This window comes from Labeo rohita, chromosome 19 (assembly GCF_022985175.1).
Source record: "Labeo rohita strain BAU-BD-2019 chromosome 19, IGBB_LRoh.1.0, whole genome shotgun sequence".
Taxonomy (NCBI): Eukaryota; Metazoa; Chordata; class Actinopteri; order Cypriniformes; family Cyprinidae; genus Labeo; species Labeo rohita.
Genome location: NC_066887.1, coordinates 11,152,374 through 11,174,025, shown reverse-complemented (window position 1 = coordinate 11,174,025; position 21,652 = coordinate 11,152,374). Strand labels below are relative to the sequence as shown.

At 34.2% G+C, this 21,652-nt stretch overlaps 1 protein-coding gene across 1 annotated transcript in view; it reads left to right on the top strand.

Moving 5' to 3' along the window:
* Positions 1–1,665: 1,665 nt before the first annotated feature.
* The window catches only part of necab1 (N-terminal EF-hand calcium binding protein 1), a 44,377-nt gene continuing 24,390 nt past the window's right edge, over positions 1,666–21,652 (top strand). The window contains exons 1-5 of the mRNA XM_051136131.1: positions 1,666–1,928; positions 3,820–3,844; positions 7,457–7,565; positions 14,138–14,163; positions 16,320–16,417. Coding sequence (XP_050992088.1) covers positions 1,842–1,928; positions 3,820–3,844; positions 7,457–7,565; positions 14,138–14,163; positions 16,320–16,417 — 345 coding nt within the window. The 5' untranslated portion in view covers positions 1,666–1,841. The remainder of the gene's footprint in view (positions 1,929–3,819; positions 3,845–7,456; positions 7,566–14,137; positions 14,164–16,319; positions 16,418–21,652) is intronic.

Genomic DNA, 21,652 nt, shown 5'->3' with positions numbered 1-21,652 from the left:
TTTGTCTTTCAAACACATTAAAATGCACAAATTCACAAACTTTTTTTGTCATCTGATCCTATTTCACCTATGTTTACTTTAAGTATTTAAAAAAAAATCTATCAAAAGTATCATATTTGCATGTTCATTGGTTCTCTGATGTTGTTTATGGTCACATGACATGCAGGTAAACAAATAAAATATTTCATATTTTTTGTAAGATTTTAATTTTGATTGATTTTAAAATGATTTATTTTAATGTAACTTTTTTATTAATTAATTAATTATTAGATTTTCATTAAACTCATAAACCAACTGTGGTTTGTTCACAAACACCAGTTTGGGAAAGTTTGACATAATAATGTTTAATGCACTTCATGTTGTTAATAACAACAAATTGAATGTGTTTTCTTAGTTTTTGTATTTTCATGTCAATACAATATTATTTAAATCAATGTGATAAACGAGCAGAGCTGGGTAGTAACTGATCACATGTAATTTGGATTATACATAATCAGATACCAAAAATCAAGTACTTGTAATTAGATTAAAATACATTTTAAAATACTCATAATCAGATTACAGTTACAGAGAATGTTTACATATTATTTACACAATAACAAATTAATTAATTGTCCCCAATTCCTTTTTTTTTTCTTCTTTTTTTTTTTTTTTTTACATTTTCCTTTCCAAAATAGCCTACTGCTTATATACATTCAGAAATTCTTTATATTTTCTGGACATTCACACGATGATAAGGCATTATTCAGTTGGCGACCACCGATTTACAAAAATCATTCGATTTTTGATCAGTTTTATTTGAAGTATCACTCTGTAGGTTATTTAAATATGTATTGTTACATCTTTGAAAGGCTTTTGTCTTTCAAACACATTAAAATCCACAAATTCAGAAACCTTTTTGTCATCTGATCCTCTTTCACCTAATATATTTACCTGAAGTACCCATGAAATTTTAATATAATTTTTTTAATATAATAATTTTCAAATTTGCATGTTCACGGTTATCTGATGTTGGTTATGCCGGTAAACAAATATTTAATTTTTTTTTTTTAATTTTTTTTTTTTTTAATCTTAAGTAATTATAAAATGATTAAAATTAGTTTAACATTTTTGACGATTCATTAATTATTAGCTTTTCATTAAACTCATAAACCCCCTGCAGCTCCTTCACAAACACCAGTTTGGAAAACCTTGACTTAACAACAAATGGAATATATTTTCTTACTCTTCATATTTTCATGTCAGTATAGTACAGGATTATCTTATTTATATCAATTTGACAAACGAGTTATAGGTCAAAAGTAATCTAAATGTAGTCTGATTATATTACATAAAGTGTGTAATGTAATGGATTACGTTACTAACTAACTTTTGTCATGTAATTTGGAATCAGTAACGGATTACAGTTTGCAAGTAATCTACCTGCCTGTAACACTATTTAATAACAGGAATGAACTTAATATCGTGCTCACGAAAAGAAAGTAATTAAGCTACTCATTTTCGCAAGTCTTCCATTGCCCTTTCATTTGCATCAAAACAAGCATGAAGAAACACATCATAACACAACAAAATTGTTTATCCCCGCTGAGACAGGTAGGGAAAATGACTAGCGTGGTAGTACACCAATGTCATTGGTGCATCGCGCAGCATCAGGAGACCTGTGGCTCATCATCGCTGGAGTACAGCGGGAGATTCCTTTCACGCGCATTACAGCGACACAGAGCTGAACGCGCGCTCGTTCTCCCTGCACGCGCACTTGTGTGGATGAATTAAGGGTTGTTGCTATACCTAAAAGCAAAGTGCTGCAGTTTAGATAATAATTTACCACAAGGAACCACAATATGGATTGCTCTGAAGAGGTGCAGTCACTCTCAGATGAAGCCAGCACTCCCACCGAGTTGAAGAAAGGAATGTCAATATTTTTGGATGTGAGTATTTTAAAGCTTTTTAAAAACCCGGTTTGATTGTCATAACGGTTTATTCATACTGAACGATAAAGGGAAATAGAGACGTAAAATAACCTGTTGATGAATCCACAGTGCTGTATAGGGTTTTGTGTGAAATGTCCACTTGCAGATTGACAGGTCATCACCATACTGTAGCTTTAATAGCGTCCGTTTGCTTAATATGAATTATTAACATTTATTCGTCCTTTAAGTTACATTCAGCAGTTCCTAAATCACGTGCAGCTCATTTTATGTACAAATATGCATAAATGTGTGCCTACCTATATATTCTACAGAATTGGTTCACAGTCAAAGTTTGAAACATCTTGAATTTTTCTGCGAATTTTGTATGTATGCAAATTGTATCTTATGCAAGGTACACATTTCTAGTTATTGTGCAGTTAATTCTCTTGTATTTTCAGAAAGTTTTGGTCACTACCGAAAACACATATAATTTAATATAAAGGGTTATATTGACCTATTGAGATTGATTACATCTACCTTGTAAATATATATTTTTCTATTTTATTAAACCGTTTTTAGAGGTAAATCAATAATAGTTACAATTTTAACAATATTGCAAGAGTGATTTATGAGATTTGTTGTATTTTGAATCCAATTTTTCGTTGTAAAAGGCAAAAAGTTGATTATACTGATTTCAGAGTTAATAATGCATTAGTTTAAATAAACATTGAACCCCATCACAACATCTTAGTTGATAATTCAGTGTACTTTATTTTTGACTAAACATCCCATGTTTAGGTAGTGACTGCACATTTTTGGTAATGAAAATAATGTTTCGGTAGCAACCACATCACATGCTAAAATGCTACTAAAAAACTAAAATACTACAAATGAACATAACTGTACTAAAATGTTGTTAATTTCTTTCAAATAAAGGATTATGTGTTCCTTTTGTCACTATGAAATAATGATGTTCGGTAATGACATTCTTTAAAGTTACACACAGGTTTTTCATACTTTTGAACACATTTACCTCAAAATGATGGGGCCTATCTACTCACCATGTAGCTATGAGAGAGGAGGACACATGAATATTTCCTGATCATAAATTTAGGGGTGCAGTCAAAATAAGTCTTAGCCAATGGACTAAAAAGTATGCTGTTCCAGTTATGAAGTGAAAAATGCAGGATACATTTTTACGTAAATGTTCATACTTTACAAAGAAAATATAAAATAACTTCACTTTTTAAAAAATAAACTGATGCACGATCTTGATCTTGAAGTGCTCTAGTGATGTGAGACTGGCATTCTTCACAGATATTCATGTTGGGCTATCATCATTTAGGCTATTTGCATAATGTTAATTAGCATATTATTAATTAGTCATTGCGCATAGTTTATACACATTTGGTAATTAAATCTCTTTTCTGCTCTATAATGCATGTGCATCTTCTTTTCCAACAAAGACACGCTCTAAAGTGCGATGGTAAGAGCAGTTGCTAATTAAATTGTAGTATGCTGTCTAAAGAGCTTCCCCAGAGACATGAGGTGTGTATTGTTAATTATCATACAGGAATAAGGAAGCACCGGTCCCTGACAGATTGGTGGCATAGTTTTTCACTCCTCTAAGGAGCAAGCTATATTCAGCATAGTCTTGGCATGCCTAGCAGAGGGCCATATTTAGAGTGTGAATATTCTTGCTGTGAATTGGGACTTTATTTAACAGACCACTACAGCGCGCCTGGGTGTTCAAAGTCAACATAGCCATCATCACTTTTTCTTTCATCTCTGCTCTTTTTAGGCCTCAACCTAAATAATTTACAGTGCTAGAGTCCCTTTGCATGATCAACACAGTGTGAATTTTCCATGGCCCCTAGTTATGAACTGATATTGTCCTGTTTGCTTTCAGATATTGAGAAGAGCTGATAAAAATGGTAAGACTTTGCCTTTTTGTGCACTTGTTGTTCACCTGCATTTGTTTTAGGCTAGAGCACATTACTCTAACTGTGCATCCATATGTTTGAATGGTTGTCCATTCGCAGTCTGTGCTGTTGCTCTGTTGTCATGGAAACACTAGGTGTCCATACGTTTCCTAATGTTAGTCAATATTTTAGTAGAGCGATACAAACAAATGTCACTGTGCAACAAAACATCTGCTCGTATAGTTCTTATATGTGTTTTTCAGGGCTGGACCAATTATTACAGATCGAGTAGACCGATATTTTGAACCGATATATATGTCTGGTGTCAAAATTATGAATAACAAGGGCTCTGACAAAAACGTTCTTTAAATGCTTTTAAATGATTTTATCAGCAAATCAGTTTTTAAAAATGACCGATACCGATAACCATAAAAATGCTTAAAGGAGAACTCCACTTCCAGAACAACAATTTACATATAATTTACTCACCCCCTTGTCATCCAAGATTTTCATGTCTTTCTGTCTTTAGTCGTAAAGGAAGAAATAATGGTTTTAAGGAAAACATTTCAGGATTTTTCTTCATATAATGGACTTCAATTGTGCCCCAATTTTGAACTTTCAAAACGTAGTTTAAATGCAGCTTCAAAAGGCTCTAAACGATCCCAGCCGAGGAAGAAGGGTCTTATTTAGCGAAACGATCTGTCTTTTTTTTTTTGAAAAATAAAAATTTGTGTCTTTTTTTAAGCACAAAAGCTTGTGTAGCACAGGCTCTGGGATGCACGTTCTTGAATGATTCGTTCATTTTGAACGGATCTTTAATGTGACTCGGGAAGAACGAGTCGTCTCGGGGGAGTGATTCGTTTAATCGCACATGCGCAAGATCCTATCAGGTTCTGTACTGGAATTAGTTCACCTGTTTCAAATCTTCGGGTTTTTCAAGTCGTTCGTTCATCTTATGGGGCTGTCACGTGATGAACGAATGACTCAAACCCGAAAACTTGTCAGATAAGAGGTGAGGTGAGCTAATCATAGACTAAAGACCCAGGTAAACAATTAATTAATCTACTGTTTCTTATAGCATTACAGTTTTGTCATGTTTGTAGTGTGATCAACGTTTGTGTAAGCAGTAGATGTGTTAGGGAAGTAACACGTAACATTTGAATTATATTTTGCTAAAATGAACGAAATGACTCGAAAAAAGATTTGTTCATTTTGCTGAACGAGACTCAAAGGTCCGAGTCAGTAAAATGATCCAAACTTCCCATCACTACTACGAATCACGTCTAAGTTCATCGTCTGTGTACTCCGCCTCAAAAAGGTAGAGTCTGGCGGAACACTCTATCTTATTTTCTCCTACAACTTCAGAATCGTCCGACATCGTTGTAGCTTGTTGTTTGTAAACAGCGTTTGTCTTACTCGCGCTTTGTTAGTCTTTGCGCGTTCACTTTGTAAACACTGGGTTTGTAGTTCCGTGTGACCTTTCGACGTGATTCAATAGTACGTAGTGTCATGAACGCGCATCCCAGAGCCTGTGCTACACAAGCTTTTGTGCTTAAAAAGTATACAAATTTTTATTTTTCAAAAAAAATGACTGATCGTTTCGCTAGATAAGGCCCATCTTCCTTGGCTGGGATCGTTTAGAGCCTTTTGAAGCTGCATTTAAACTACATTTTGTAAGTTCAAAATCGAGGGCACAATTGAAGTCCATTATATGAAGAAAAATCCTGAAATGTTTTCCTCAAAAACCATTATTTCTTTACAACTGAAGACATGAACATCTTGGATTTACAAAATTTGTAAATTGTTGTTCTGGAAGTGGAGTTCTCCTTTAATATCGGCGCCGATAATCAGTCGACCCCTACATAGTACACTATAAAATGATTTGTTAGTTTAACTTAGAGTAACTGAAACTGAAATATATGTACACAAATAATGTAATATGGTTAAAATGATGTTCATTGTAGGTTTATGTATCTGAATGGTTGAATTTTAAGTTGTCTTATGAATTGTTCATATTAAAACAAAATTCAAATATAACAATTTAAATTTAATTTAAATTTCAACTTTCTGTTAATCATAATGTATAACGTAATTGAATATTACACTATTTACAGTACATCTAGGCCTGATATTTTTATTTGTATATAGTTTCTAACTCTGTAATATTGAATACTATCTTGTTAATGCAATTTCACCATCAAAACAAGTCATCTTTATTTATATACTGCTTAATATGATACAGATTGTTTCAAAGCAGCTTTAATGTAATAAGCATGAGAATAACACACATTTGCAAATTTTCAATTTAAGCTATAAAGCAGCTTTAAAAAAAACAATAGTGTCAGTATTCAGCTCCAGTCAGTTCAGCGTTGATTCAGTTCTATACAAGTTCATCAATTATTAAAGAAACTTAGTTCTGCTATTAGCAGATGTTGTCATTTATCTCAAATCAGTCCAGTGTTGTTTCAGTTCGGTTAAAAAACAGTGTTGATTTTGCAAAATCTAAATTTGATTCAACTAAGCAAGCAATAGTGAATTATTATTTAACATCACCAGTATTGGGAAGGTTTGGAAATGTAACAGTTTACTACACGTTACCGTATTTAAAATGTAATAAGTAGTGTAACTATTTCAGTTACTTCATTCAAGTAACATAACAGATTACATATGAATACTTTTTGATTACTTTTCTAAATTCACAATTACATTTAGTCATTCAGCAACAGCTTTTATCCAACACGACATACAAATGAGGAAAACTGAAGCAATCGAACCAACTTTCAAAGTCCTTCATCTCTTGAAATAAGATTATAATAATTTAATTTTAAAGCACAGCCACCACAAAATCAGACTTTAGCAACTTTTTAATTTGAGGCCTTTCTAAGGTAAAAAACAGATTTAAAATCATAACAAGAAATAGTAAATATTAATACAAGAAGTATTTAGATGTAACTCCCTTTGTAATCGTTAACATTTTCGTAACTGTAATTTAAAGTATACATTTTTTTCTCAGTAACTGTAACAGATTAAAGCTACATTTATTTTGTAAATAAATTACGTAATGCCGTTACATGTAACTAGTTACTCCCCAAAACTGAACATCACCGAATCAACTTAAATACATAACTACATTTTAGGTTAAATTAGGTAGAAATATCTCTTTATGGTAACAATTGAAGTTTTTCAGTGTATAAGGTCAGGCACAGTGTCTGCATACCTATTTCTCTTTTCCTCACATTGTGTTCTTTTCAAGGCTCTTTCACTGCGTTTTATTTCATATTGTATATTAGTAGGTGTATAGCACACGGCATGTGCAGTAATACATTTATTCTATTTTAAGTATAGGCTGGCATGACTCACCTGTCACTGTTTGTTAGAAAACCTCTGGGCGTCTGCACCAACTAACACAAGCCCTCAGTCCTGTCGCAAACATTGTCTCGCGGTGTGTGTGTGTGCATGTTTTCCCAAACACCTGAGATCTGACGTGCATGAGCTAAATTGGCATCGTCTGAAGGATGATGAGCTTTGCTTGCTTTCTCAGTTATAGATTCAACACCATCTACAATAAATATGAAATACTTTTTATGAGTAGGCAACTTTTTAACCACGTTTTCCTCTCAATAGATGACGGGAAGCTGTCCTTTGATGAGTTTAAAGCTTATTTCTCAGACGGTGTTCTGTCTGGAGATGAATTAAAGGAGCTCTTCCATACAATTGACACTCATAACACAAAGTAAGTATTGCTGCTTTTCATTCACATACACATACTAATGACAAGGCACGATTATGGGTTCCTCAGATCAACACACTGATTAAAATCTTTAGGAAACATTTCAAAAATGGCAGTTTTCTGAACACAGAACCCATAACAAAATGGATCTGTATTGCCACATGTGTCCAAGTTCAGATCTCATGCACATAGCCAGATTCTCAGATAAACGTGTGGTAAAAACAGTTGAAACCAGCTCAATTAAGTGCAATTCCCGGCAAAGATCTAGAGCCGGTTGCACCAGCTGTGGGATAGTTACAACATAAAGGCTTAAAGTTACAACTTACGCATACTAAATATGTTTGCTTTGCACCACTGAACTGATGAAACGTAATGTGTATAAACTTGATATTCATAGAAGCCAGTGGCCACAAGTAAAACAGTATATTTGTTAAATTGCATCATTATGCTCTTGTTCTACCTGACAGACTTCGGTCTTTAGACATATATGATGATGTTGACATTTACACTTTTAGGGGAGAGAATGTTACGTGAATAAATTACTTGTTAGCAGCTCTTCAACACGAATCCAATCTAAACAGCATGCCTCTGTGGGCATCTCTCTCTGTGTTACGCATGCCAATTCAGTATTTATTTATTTCTCCCCATTTCGAAAACAGTTTCTGAATGCCATTAATATATAAAATACCTATTACTTTATTCCATTATTAAGTATAGTATTTCAGTATTTCAATGGCAGTGTATTAGTTAGGCGAGGCAAAAGAAGTTAGTATCCTTAGCCAGATAAACTAAAATTTATAGCATTTCAAAACAAATTCTGCTAAGTAATTTGAAGGCTGCTTTTGGATTATTAAGGGGAAAATTTTGCTTTAAACTAGTGCAACCAAGTTAAGTACAGAGTTGCAGACTAGCTAGTAGTTACTAGTAGTTTCTAGCATCAAGAAAAAATATGGTCTTGGACTCAAGATTGACTCGAGAAAACTACAACACTAGCTAGAACCACACTTTCATGCACAAGTGGGGCTGTTCTTCTGCTGTTTTTATCTGTAAGGACCTTTGAAATAACTGAAATTGTTTGGCGAATTGATATGGACATACGGTCAAGACCTGCCTGGAACTACTTTAGTCATGCGTTTCCCTGGAAATAATTGCACACCTTAGAACTTTCATCAGCCAATCAGATTCAAGCATTCAACGGCCCATAGGATAAAAAATAATAAAAGTACTATGGTAGTATTTGTTTCTGAATTCGGCAAATGATTCACTCATCTCAAAGACTTTAAATGATTTCCACCTACTGGTGTTGTATAAAGGTGTAACAAACCAAGGATAAGGATATGGATAAACTTTATTTGTCCCCGAGAGGAAATTTATCTTGGACAAAATGTTACCGTATTGCTCTGAACAAACAGTAATAATAAATAAAGACAAATTAAATAAAACAATTGAGAACATGCATTAAAATACAACAATGTATATATATAAAAAAAGGAAAGTGCAAAACACATTCAAGTGCTAATATGCTTTAAGTGCATTATTCTTGGTAGAATTGGTAGAAGTTTTATCAAGACAGGAACAAATGAAAGTTTCAGTCTATTGGTTTTACACACTGGCATTCTCAATCTCTTTCCCGAAGGCAGCAGCTGGTATTCGCTAAAAAGAGGGTGTTCGGAATCAGTACTGATACTTATTGCTCTTTTCATCACTGCCTGTTCGTATAGTAAAGCAACAGCGAGTACTGAGGATTCTGATTCAGCCCAATGAGTCAAATGTTATGAATCTGCATTAAGAACTAGTGCAGCCAAATTAAAGGAGAAGTTCACTTCCAGAACAAAAATTTACAGATAATGTACTCACCCCCTTGTCATCCAAGATGTTCATGTCTTTCTTTCTTCAGTCGTAAAGAAATTATGTTTTTTGAGGAAAACATTTCGGGATTTCTCTCTAAACGATCCTAGCCGAGGAAGAAGGGTCTTATCCGGTGAAACGATTGGTTATTTTCTAAAAAAAAAAGACAATTTATATACTTTTTAACCTTAAATGCTTGTCTTGTCTAGCTCTGCGTGAACTATGTGTATTCCGGTTCAAGACAGTTAGGGTATGTCGAAAAACTCCCATCTCATTTTCTCCTCCAACTTCCTCCAAAATCGTTTTACCTTTTTTGTACAGGGCTTTTGATCTTCTTTGCATGTTCACTTTGTAAACACTGGGTTGGTACTTCTGCAGCGATATTGGGGCGACTTTGAAGCTGGAGGAGAGAATGGGATGGGAGTTTTTCAACATACCCTAACTGTATTGACCCGGATTACACAGAGTTCACGCAGAGCTAGACAAGATGGGCATTTGAGTTAAAAATTATATAAATTGTCAATTTTTTTTTTTAAGAAAATAACTGATCGCTTTGCTAGATAAGACCCTTCCTCCTTGGCTTAGAGCCCTTTGAACCTGCATTTAAACTGCATTTTGGAAGTTCAAACTTGGGGGCACCATAGAAGTCCACTGTATGGAAAGAAACCCTTAAATGTTTTCCTCAAGAAAAATTATTTCTTTACGACTGATGAAAGAAAGACATGAATATCTTGGATGACAAGCGGGTGAGTACATTATCTGTACATTTTCGACTTGGAAGTAAACTTTTCCTTTAAGTAAAGAGTTAAAAACACACTAGCTAGTTGTTACTAGTAGTCTCTATCGATGAATAAAGACAAAAATATGGTCTTGGATTCAAGATTGACTCGAGAAAACTACAACACTAGCCAGAACCACACTTTTATGCACAAGCAGGGCTGTTTCAGGAGCGGGAGAAAGAGAGTTTGCCCTTTCCATAAAATGGAAGTAATTTGTTGCATTGTTTACTATATTTATTTGCTTGGTCAGTGTCATTGTGGGTTTTGGTTATTTTGCTGCTGTAAGCTGTAAGGGCCTTTGAAACAACTTAAATTGTTTGGCGAAGTGAAATGGACATGTAATGCGTAATAACTGCACACCTTAGAACGTTCATCAGCCAATCAGATTCAAGCATTCAGCAGCCCAGTAGCGTAAGATAAAGATAATAAAAGTAACATGCTAGTATGCATTTCTGAATTTAGCAAATGATTCAGAATCACTCTTCTCAAAGACTTAAACTGATTTCCACCTGCTTGTGTTGTATAATGGTGTAACAAATCAACAGCGAGTACAGCCCAATGAGTCAGATGTTATGAATCTATATTTTTGGTGAACAGAGTAATAACATTGGAGTCATTGGTCTGAATCACAATCCTCAGTACTCGCTCTTATGGCTCTTCAGTTATTTGATAATGACAGTAATGGACACACTCAGTTTCCCAGAGTCCACCTGATGCCTGTGAATCAAACAATTGATTCTTTTTGGAATCAACTCCCAGCCCTATATACGAACCACAAATACTAAGGAATTAGAACCCTAAATGTTGCCTCAAGTATGTTTTTAACAATTTTCTTGCTGTATGATTTTGTCATAAAATGCATGACTATATAGTAGCAACCATGTGAGAGCTTCGCTTTAACTCAGAGCTGGAAGCATTGACTTCCAGCAGCTGTCCTGATGTCATTACAGCATCTGTGGGTAACATCCAGTGCGCTGTCTCTCCAACACGACAGACTCCTGTCACACTGATGCTTATCGTGCTTCTGGCTTGTTAGACAAAGCCACGTCAATGATCCATTCTAATGTGCGTGTTTGTGCGAGAGAGATAAAGAAGTTTGGTTTCTTCTGCTTTATTCTGAGATTTTCTTGAATGAAAATAATGCCAAAATAAAAGTCTAAAAAGTATTTGTTTTCTTTTTGAGGAAGGTGAAGTAAAAAAATATAGATTTAAATGGTTCACCCAAAAATTAAAATTGTATATTTAGTCCAGTATAACATGTCTATGCAGTGATTGATGTAGCATATGTTATAAGGAGTAGATCTTTATCTTGCCTTCACCTCCTTGCAGAATGATTCCATGTCACTTAAGTCATCTTGGTTTCCATAGCAGCAGCTCTCCTGGCTGGTACATGCTCTCTTTGTAGTAGGTGTTTGATGAGAATGTGCTTCTGATTTTATTTTCCATTCATTGTGCAGCTGGGTGATTTGGTTTGATGTAGTATTTCAAAGGAAAAATCACTTTCCTGTGCCAACGTAATGGTCAGCTCTTCCCCTTAGCACAAGCATAATATTGTTTTGGGTCAAGCATCAATTATTCATTATGATAGACAGTGATGATTAAAGTGTGAACCTGACACCTTTCTCAGGAAAATGTCCACAAAGTAACTATACACTTGTTATACAGGTTCAAATGCTCACTGACATGCTTCAGAAGGAAAAACGATGCATTAAGAGCCAGGGGGTGAAAACTTTTGGAATTTGAAGATCAGGATAAATGTAACTTATTTTGTCTTCTGGGAAACATGTAGGTATCTTCTGTAGGGCAGTACTAAATGAAAGAAAATATGACATTTAGGCAAAATAAGAAAAATGTACACGTCTTCATTCTGTTCAAAAGTTTTCACCCCCCGGCTCTTAATGCATTGTGTTTCCTTCTGGAGCATCAGTGAGTGTTTGAACCTTCTGTAATAGTTGCAAATGAGTCCCTCAGTTGTCCTCAGTGTGAAAAGATCGATCTAAAAATCATGCAATCATTGTTGGAAAGGGTTCAAATACACAAAAATGCTAGAAAACCAAAGAACAAGGGACGCATGAACAACTATCACTTAAAAAAAACAAAACAAAAACAAAACTCTGCTGTGGATCATTCAGGTAACAACACAGTATTAAGAATCAAGTGTATGGGAACTTTTGAATGGGGTCATTTTTTATAAAATCAAAGATTCAATTTAAACTCTTGTGGACTATATGTAAACATCTTCTATGTGAAATATCTTATTCCGGTCAGTACTAAATAAAAAATAACATAAATTTTTTATGATCCCTCTTATTTTGGTCAAATAATTAACATTTTGCAGATTCTGCAAGGTGTACGTAAACTTTTGACTTTAGCTGTAATAAATGATCTGTGGGGTATTTTGAGCTCAAACGTCACAGACACATTCTGGAGACACCTGAGACTTTTATTACATCTTGTAAAATGGGGCATAATAGGTCTTTTTGAAGAGTTTTAGGTCTTATTTTGTACTCTATTTCTAGTGGCAGCCGTATGAAATCTTGTTAGATGAGGGGTTTTACCTGCATTTACTCTCAATTTCTCAGACACTATCGTATGTGTTTGATATGTCTGAGAAAATAACTTAAAGCATAGCTTCAAGCATACAGATGGATGACAGAGGTCTTTATATAAATCTATCTGTTCCACCATCACAGATAAATTTTGTATATGGATTATTGCAGTTCATTGTTAACAGACAGAGAATCCTAGAAGGAAGATTCCTTGAAAACGTTTTCTCAGCAGAATAGATCTTTCCTTGAAAGTGACCCAACCATTAAAATCGAATCTTTAGGTGTGAAAAGAGCTCTGGGTTTTTTATGTCTACACTGAAAAAATTCAACCCACTAAAACTAAAAAGGCTGAAAGTTAATGATAGTGATTTCATCCCATTGTAATAACAATTTCACTCCCTGTAGCCAATAATCGGAGAGCAAACAATTATTGCCCATTACACTGAGGTCTGTATTTCTACAGTGTAATGTCTGGAGGAACAGGCAGATATGAGATGAGATATGAAGATTATTGACAGTGTGCAGCGGGTGCTTCTTAATGCCTTATTGATGTGTTGTCTTCGTCTGTTTATTGAAGGCTTTACCTCCCGCTACGAGGTCTAGCTCAGTCAGTTAACAGTTCAGCCAAAACACAAAGCCCCCTGTGACTATATTTTATCCAGCAGGTCTAACAATAATTATTTTTTGGTGTCCATCCATCTTTTAGAGTCTAAACAACCAATGAATGCAGTCATTGCCTCCAGACAACTGCCAGATGTTGAAAATTTTCCACCCACTGTGCTGGAAATAGGATTAAAATGGTTAATCACTGTCACTCCGTGAAGCTAATGGAAATTGCTAAAAAAAATTGTTAAATTTGGCATATTTCCCTCAATAAAAACTCTAATGTTCAGTGCGAAAGTAAAACACTAATTTTACCTTTCAGCCAATTTGCAAGTTCCCATTGATTATTACCACTGCATTTTTTGCTCCCTTATATTTTAGTTTCTTAAAATCAAAAGTAAAAATAAAATTTGTATGCTTTGGGACACATTACATATTGTGTATTCTGACTTTTTATCTTCTCATCTGGTAAGATGAGATAAGATGATGACTTTACCTCATGGCATTTAGTCTCTCATCAGAGCAGGGTTGAGACATGGAGTTGTCAGAGGACTCATTGGTTGCCTGGTGGGTGTTATTCAGGGTTAGAGATTAGCTGTCTAAATATGACCCTCCTTCATTAGACGAGCATCACAGTCCCAAAGGACCTGCCTTTGAGCGAGATGCTGTCTGCATAGCTTGAAATCAGCACAGAACATTAAATCACGTTTAGATGCAAGTGACACGTCTTTTAACATGCTGCAACGTTCATGTTATGGAACTTAATTTAACATGTCTGCTTATGGTCTGTTTACAGCAATGTGGACACGGATGAGCTGTGTGGTAAGAGCTCATACTTTTTTATTGACAATATTAGGTTCTATGTAATGATGAAAAGATGCTTGAGGCAGCATTTGGGGTTCCTCTGAGCCTTCATGGAGACACTTTAGAAATGACAGTTTACTGAGGAAGGCATGAGATCCTGCAAGAAATAAAAAGACTGTCAACACATACTGAAGTAACTTGAATGAACAATAGGATATTTAAGGCATCTTTACAGATGGCCTAGAGGTTCTCCAGAGGGTTCTGCCTCAGGTATCTTTTCATTTTTTATTTTTTCTATTTAAATTGTGTTTGACTTCTTGTGTATTACGCTGTTTAATACACAGTAAATATATGGAAGATCATTTATTTATAATAAATAATTTATTTATTATTCAGTAAAATTGAATAATGCTTTACTTTAGAACTATTCATCAGAGAATCCTGAACATACTTATTTTCAGCATCATTACTCCAGTCTTCAGTGTCTCATGATCCTTCAGAAATAATATGCAGATTTTCTGTTCAGTTATGTTATGTTATAAAAAACAAAGTATTATAAATAAAAGTTGTACTGCCTACTTTTATGGAAATCTTTTTTTTTTTTCAGGATTATTTGATATAATAATATAATATAATGCATCCATGCTGAATAAAAGTATTAATTTGATTATTACTAATTTACTAATTATTTACTAACTAAAAATTACTAATTAAATAATTAATTTCTTTATAATTTTAAAAAGGGGGGAAAATCTTACTCCAAGCTACTGAATGGTAGTGTATCACAGTTTTTTTTTTTTTTTTTTTTTTTTTTTTTTTTTTTGAGTGTCAAATCAGCATATTAGAATGATTTCTAATTGATCATGTGACACCACAAACTGGAGTAATGATGCTGAAAATTCAGCTTTTTTAATCACAGAAATATATTACATTTTAAAATGTATTAAAATAGAAAACAGTTGTTTTAAATTGTATAAACATTTCATAATATTACAGCTTTTACTGTACTTTTGGTCAATTAAATGTAGTGTTGATGAGCGTAAAATACTTATTTAAAAAAATAATAATAACAAAAAAGAAACCTACCAATACCAATAAATGAAGGGAAGAAAGTAACTTATGAAGTAGTAAAATATTACAGTGAAAAATGCAAACATCAAGTATATTTTGCATTAGATAAATACAATGTATACACATATTTTACAGAATGTCTCAAATGCTAATTTGCTGTGAACAATGAAAGAATATTTTATAGAAATTCTTATGCTAATGCATAGAATTATTTCCAACATTAACACAATATGACATCATATCAATTATAAATAGGTTAAAATATTATCATAAACCTAAACTAAAAACATTATCATTACTTGAAATAAAATTAGCATTAACTAAAATAAAATTAAATATAAAAACTTAAATGGAGAATATTTCAGCTACTTGTCAGGCAACATTTCTCATCTTTGTTTATTTTACATTTAAATGCTGAAAACTACAACTAAATAAACTGAAACTTTATAAAACATTCAAAGGAGAAGTTCACTTCCAGAACAAAAATGTACAGATAATGTACTCACCCCTTTGTCATCCAAGATGATCATGGTTTTCTTTCTTCAGTCGTGAAGAAATTATGTTTCTTGAGGAAAACATTTCTTCTATGTTACCCACGAGTTTGAACTTCCAAAATGTAGTTTAAATGCAGCTTCAAATGGCTCTAAACAATTCCAGCTGAGGAAGAAAGAAAACCTTATAATTTGTATACGTTTTAACCTCAAATGCTTGTCTTGTCTAGCTCTGCGATGCGCACACATACTCTTTGTATTCCAGTTCAAGACAGTAAGAGTAGGTCGAAAAACTCCCATCTCATTTTTTCCTCGAACTTCAAAATTGTCCAACATCACTGTTTTACCTTTTTTTGTAAAGGACATTTGAGCTTCTTTGCATGTTCACTTGTAAACACTGGGTCGGTTCTTCTGCAGCAATGTTGGACGATTATAAAGTTGGAGGAGAAAATGAGATGGGATTTTTTCGACCTACCCTAACTGTATTGAACTGAAATACACAGAGTACGCATGCACATCGCAGAGCTAGACAAGATGAAAAGAATTATGCTTGAAATGTGTTTTTATGAAAACACTGTCATGTGTATCATAAAAGGTCTTCCTTTCTCTTAGAATACTTCTCTCAACATCTTGGAGAATATGAAAATGTCCTCGCTGCCTTGGAAGACCTGAACGTATCAATACTGAAAGCCATGGACAAAACTAAGAAGGTGAGTTGCCTTTCTACTTTTTTCTGCTTATAGGGTTTGACATATGGACGTGATCTCAATTACATAGTTGAGTGAAACCATGTCTGAGAAAAGATGGAAAATGGTTTTCTTGTCTAATGTATGTCTGGCCATCCTCCGTCTGAAAGTGATGTTAGCTGTGTACTTGAGCAAATATAACCTTTGTGTATTAATGTGGCCACTGACATTTGGTTTGTGAGTGGGCAGCGGATAGATGTGATACCTGTAAGAACTAAAATTAGTATTCTGCATCCATTCCTGAAGGCTGTCAGTGTCTTATCTTAATCACTCTCAGCATGTTCCCTGGCCCCTAATGTGGCCGTTAGGTGTGTAATTTTCTCTGAGTTGTAATAAAGCTGTTCACGCCGTGCGCTGTGGGAGTTCTGAGAGTGGATCTGCTCAAGCTCAGACTCACATCTGTCTGACACAGACAGCTGTGCTGCTGCCCACAACCTGTCTGTCCTCAACATGCTGCTGGAGAGATGAAACTGTTTGATCTCAATATGATAAAGTGCTTTATTCATTTTTCACTAGTAATGTCCATTTTTTGATACAATGAATGTTAATAGGGGTCATCGGATGCCTATTTTCAACAAGTTGATATGATTCTTTAGGGTCATAATGTAAAGTCTATTATATACTTTGGTTAAAAATTCTCAATGGTAGTGTAAAACAACACCCTTTTTACCTTGTCAAAATCAGCTCTGCAAAAATCATCCCATTCTGAGGGAATGTTCCTTTAAATGCAAATGAGCTCTGCTCGCCCGCCCTCTCTTACATAAAAAGTGAAGTTTGCATCCGATGACCCCTTTAAGAATCAAAATCAAATGACACTCAAACATTTATGTGGTACAAACTGCTCTCTAAAGACACTTGAGAAACATTTTGGGTTTCTCACACTGGAAGAAGTATTTGTAGACACCCTCAAAATTGCTACCTGATCTCTTAACGAAAACATACCTGTGGAAACTTTTTTCGCAAGATGCGAAATACATACCAATAAGTACATATCACTGCAGTTTTTCAACAGAAATGAACACCAGAGGCAATAAAGCGAGCACTTGTAATTGTTTTCATACACAGTTATGATTACAACTCTATATGTTTCGCTTTTCAGATGTAAGAAGTTTGCTTGGTAGCTCAGCTGATGCGAAATTGGACTTAGGATGTAGAGTCCTTGGATACGAATCTTGTGAAAAACATGACTCATGATGAAAGAGCTGAAAGATGAGAGATTGAAAAACAAGCTAAAGCGGCATGTCTGCGATTGCGTTTTTACATCACATTCACTTTTGTTCATACTATCGGGTAGGTTTAGGTGTAGTGCAGATGGTACGTTATTTTAAAATGTCACAGAGCATTAGAGTTATAGTGCCGCTCAATGGCATTTCAAGTCAGAACTGTGATGACACGTACAAAAACAATGTCACATAAAACGTACCATATATATGTTCATCTGTTCCGGGGAAAAAAACGAACACTCTTTTAGTGCCACTCAGTGGACATTTTACATTGAATATGTCACGAAACATTTATGGCGGTACATATTTCATAAAACATATTTCTACATCTTGCAATAAAATTCCCACAGGTCTGTTTTCGTCATGAGATCAGGTTGCAGATTTGACTGCTCTTTGAAGAACTCAGAAATTAGTTACTCACGGCGGTATACTCACGGTTCTTCACTCAGGGGTATAGTGAAGTTTGAAATAACTGAGGACTGAGGTTTGTGAATATTCGGACATCGCCCATAATATTCGGGATCATTTTTGAGTTACCTCAAGAATCTTTTAGTTTGTACAGTTATATAAACTACACACAAGCTACTATTCCATAAAAGACAGCTATACCACACTCTTCTAATAACAGTATAGCTTAAACTTTTAATAGGCAAAGAAGAATTAGATGATTTAATACTTTAAATTTATTTAAAAAAAACAAAACATTTTAATTAGGGTAAACCAGGGGTTATTATCATAAACTAAAACTAAAAATATTTTTATTAACTGAAATAAAATTATATATAAAAACCTGAATTAAAAAATTATATTTATATTTCAGCTACCTGCCAAGCCAAAATTTGCCTTTTTTATGTAGTTTATGTTCAAGTGCTAAAAAAACAAAAATAACACTGGGCTGAATGCATTAAACAGGATTTAAACAGATATTTTTATACTAAAAATACAGCCAATAAATATTTTTATTCATAATTTTTTAAAAAGAAATAAATGTGTAGTAGTACACAACAACATACTGTATTTAAGTAAATATATATGTTTTTTTTTAAACAAAATTTCTTATGCTCATCAAGGCTGATGATTTAATGTGAAATGTAATATTGTGAAATATTATTACAATGTAAAATAAAGTTTTTCTCATTTATTCCAGTGATTAAAGCTGAATTTTCAGCATCATTGCTACAGTATTCAGTGCCACATGATCCTTCAGAAATCTAATATGCTGATTTATTATTTATTATTTTTTATGTTGGAAACGGTTGTGCTGCTCAATATTTTTTTGGAACCTGTGATATATTTTTCAGGATTCTTTGATGAATAAAATGTTAAAAACACGTTTAAAACAATTTTTTCTTTCTAACAATATACACTACCGTACAAAGTTTAGGGTTAGTACATTTTTATTCTTTCTCTTTTTTTTTTAAATAAATTAATACTTCAGCAAGGATGTGCTAAATTGATAAAAAAAAAAGTGACAGTAAAGACTTATATTGTTTGAAAAGATTTCTATTTTGAATAAATACTGTTCTTTTTAACTTTTTATTCATCAAAGAATCCTAAAAAAAGTATCACAGGTTCTGTTGCCAACATAAATAATTCTAATAATAATTCAGCTTATTAGAATGATTTTTGAAGGATCATGTGACACTTAAGACACAAATCTTACTGATCCCAAACCTTTGAATGGCAGTCTATGTATTTCACTAGGGTGGATAATGATACACAAAATCATTTTTATCACATTACATTGCTACTTTCAAAAGACAACATAATTTTTCACATACTGAAAAATGTATATAAAATTAGTTGATACTTCAGGGTTTTTACTCCCAAACACTGGCTTCAATTTCCATTAAATGTTCATCTACAAAGATTTAATAGAGATGTCTTTAAGCTGTGATTTATGCACAATAATTAGTTAATACGTGATTTTCACAGTAATTATCTTTAATAAATTACTACAATGTACTTGGTTATTGCACCACAATAATTATCTTCAAAACAGTTTGTATATTAGACTCATGAAAGACATAAAAATTTTAATACACTGAATCTCTCATGTGAAACACAGGATGATCTCAGATGTACTGATTGAGTTTTTGGCTGCGGCCTTGCTCATATAGATGTGCAGTGTTGTCGGTGGTTATCAACACTGACATTCTGGTCTGAACAGCAGCATTTATCTTGCCGTGCGTCTGATGTCAGTAATGGGCACAGTCCACACTGACCGTCAGAGGAACGAGCTGGTATGAACTGCGTGTTTCAGTTCCTGCCGAGCCATTTAACCGAGACTGTCTGCTGCCTCGCACAGATAATGAATTAGGCAAGCGCTGACTCCAAACCCAGCAGACATGCCACTTAATGCATGTGAGTGTCTCAGAAATGGAGTCGCTGCCATGAAGGGCAGTGCTGTGTCATTTCATTATGCCGCTTGATTAGTGAGGCAGACAGAGGAAGTGAAACACGATTAATGAGTTCAATGGGACATTTTTGTCAAAGACTACTGGCATTTGCTTCTGTGTTTTATTGTACATCCTGAAACCTTCAGCTTTACTGTGAGCAAAAGAGCAGCAAAAACAAATCCTCACAATGAGAAGTGGCTGTCTTCTGAAGATGATGAGAGAGGTGCAAATTGCAAATGATTGTTTTATCACTGCATGATTTAAAGGTTTAGCTACGTTGACAGGTGCTGTCTTTCTTCAGCCAAAATTTTGTTTTGATTTGATACTGTTTTGTAATGTTCAAAGAGCATCAGTAATAACACACAACTCATTTAGAGGCAAGAGCACAATCCCCAATATTAAACCTCAAAGAGAGAAATAGTGCAACATGGAAAAGAACTGTGCTTTGCTTAAAATATTCAAACAATTGTGTCGTTTTTGAACCTCCACTGGTTATAATTTACAGCACTAATCATAAAATGTTATAATCAGGTTCCCAGTGCATCTACCAACCCAGAAAAAGTGAAAAAGGAAAACCTAGTAACTGTTTTGGTAAACCTTTTCCTTTTTCTTCGGATCTTCTAATATTAACGCCCCTTAATCTGCATGTTTCCACTCACGGTGCCGTCATTTTGTTTTTGCATGTGACAATGGTGTACCAGTTTTAACACCATGGCAAAAGTTTGAGATACACAGAACACTATTTAGAGTCCCAGCCTCAGAGGAGACGAGAGCAGTGGATTTATTGATTTATTTACTGTATATTACACTGCTGCCACACAAATCTAATATAAACATGTGATTTCTTTCCCAGCTGACTACCTTCACAGACTGTTTTTAATGCATGTGTGTTTTTAACACAAACTTGTCTGAATTTGACAGTTCATGCGCAATAAGACATGAAAGAGAACTTAGTTTAGTAGGACTCCTCCTTCCTATATCAGAAGTTTGAACTGATATGGCTTTAAAATGCATGATTTCAGTGCAATAGACATGGTAATCAAAACCAAACAGATGTTTTTAGCAGAGTATCTTAGGTACGAGCTGTAAAGGCACAGTCCTATTCTGGAAAACAGGGCGGGGAGCAGCACCTCATTTGCATTTAAAGACACATGCATGAAAACATGTTCTCAAAGTAGACATTCAAAATGATGTAATAAGTTATCTATGGGGTATTTCGAGCTAAACTTCACAGACACCTTCCAGGGAGACCTGGGACTTATATTACATCTTGTAAAAAGGGGCATAATAGGTCTCCTTTAAGAGGCTCTTAGATGGTTATGAATGCAAAGACTGATTTTAATTGCCAAATCATACTGATCTTATTCTGACAGGAAAAAACAAGCCGTTAACAAAGGAATTTTGTTTGATCTCGCTCTTCACAACACATGATAATCTCTATTGCCTGAGCTCCGTTAATCATGAGCAACAACAGTTAGTGATGATGTATGGCAACAAATTGTGTTATGTTTATTGCATAAAGCCACGAGTGGGTGTGCAAACCAGCTGCTGTGATGCATGTGGTCTCTGCCCCTTAG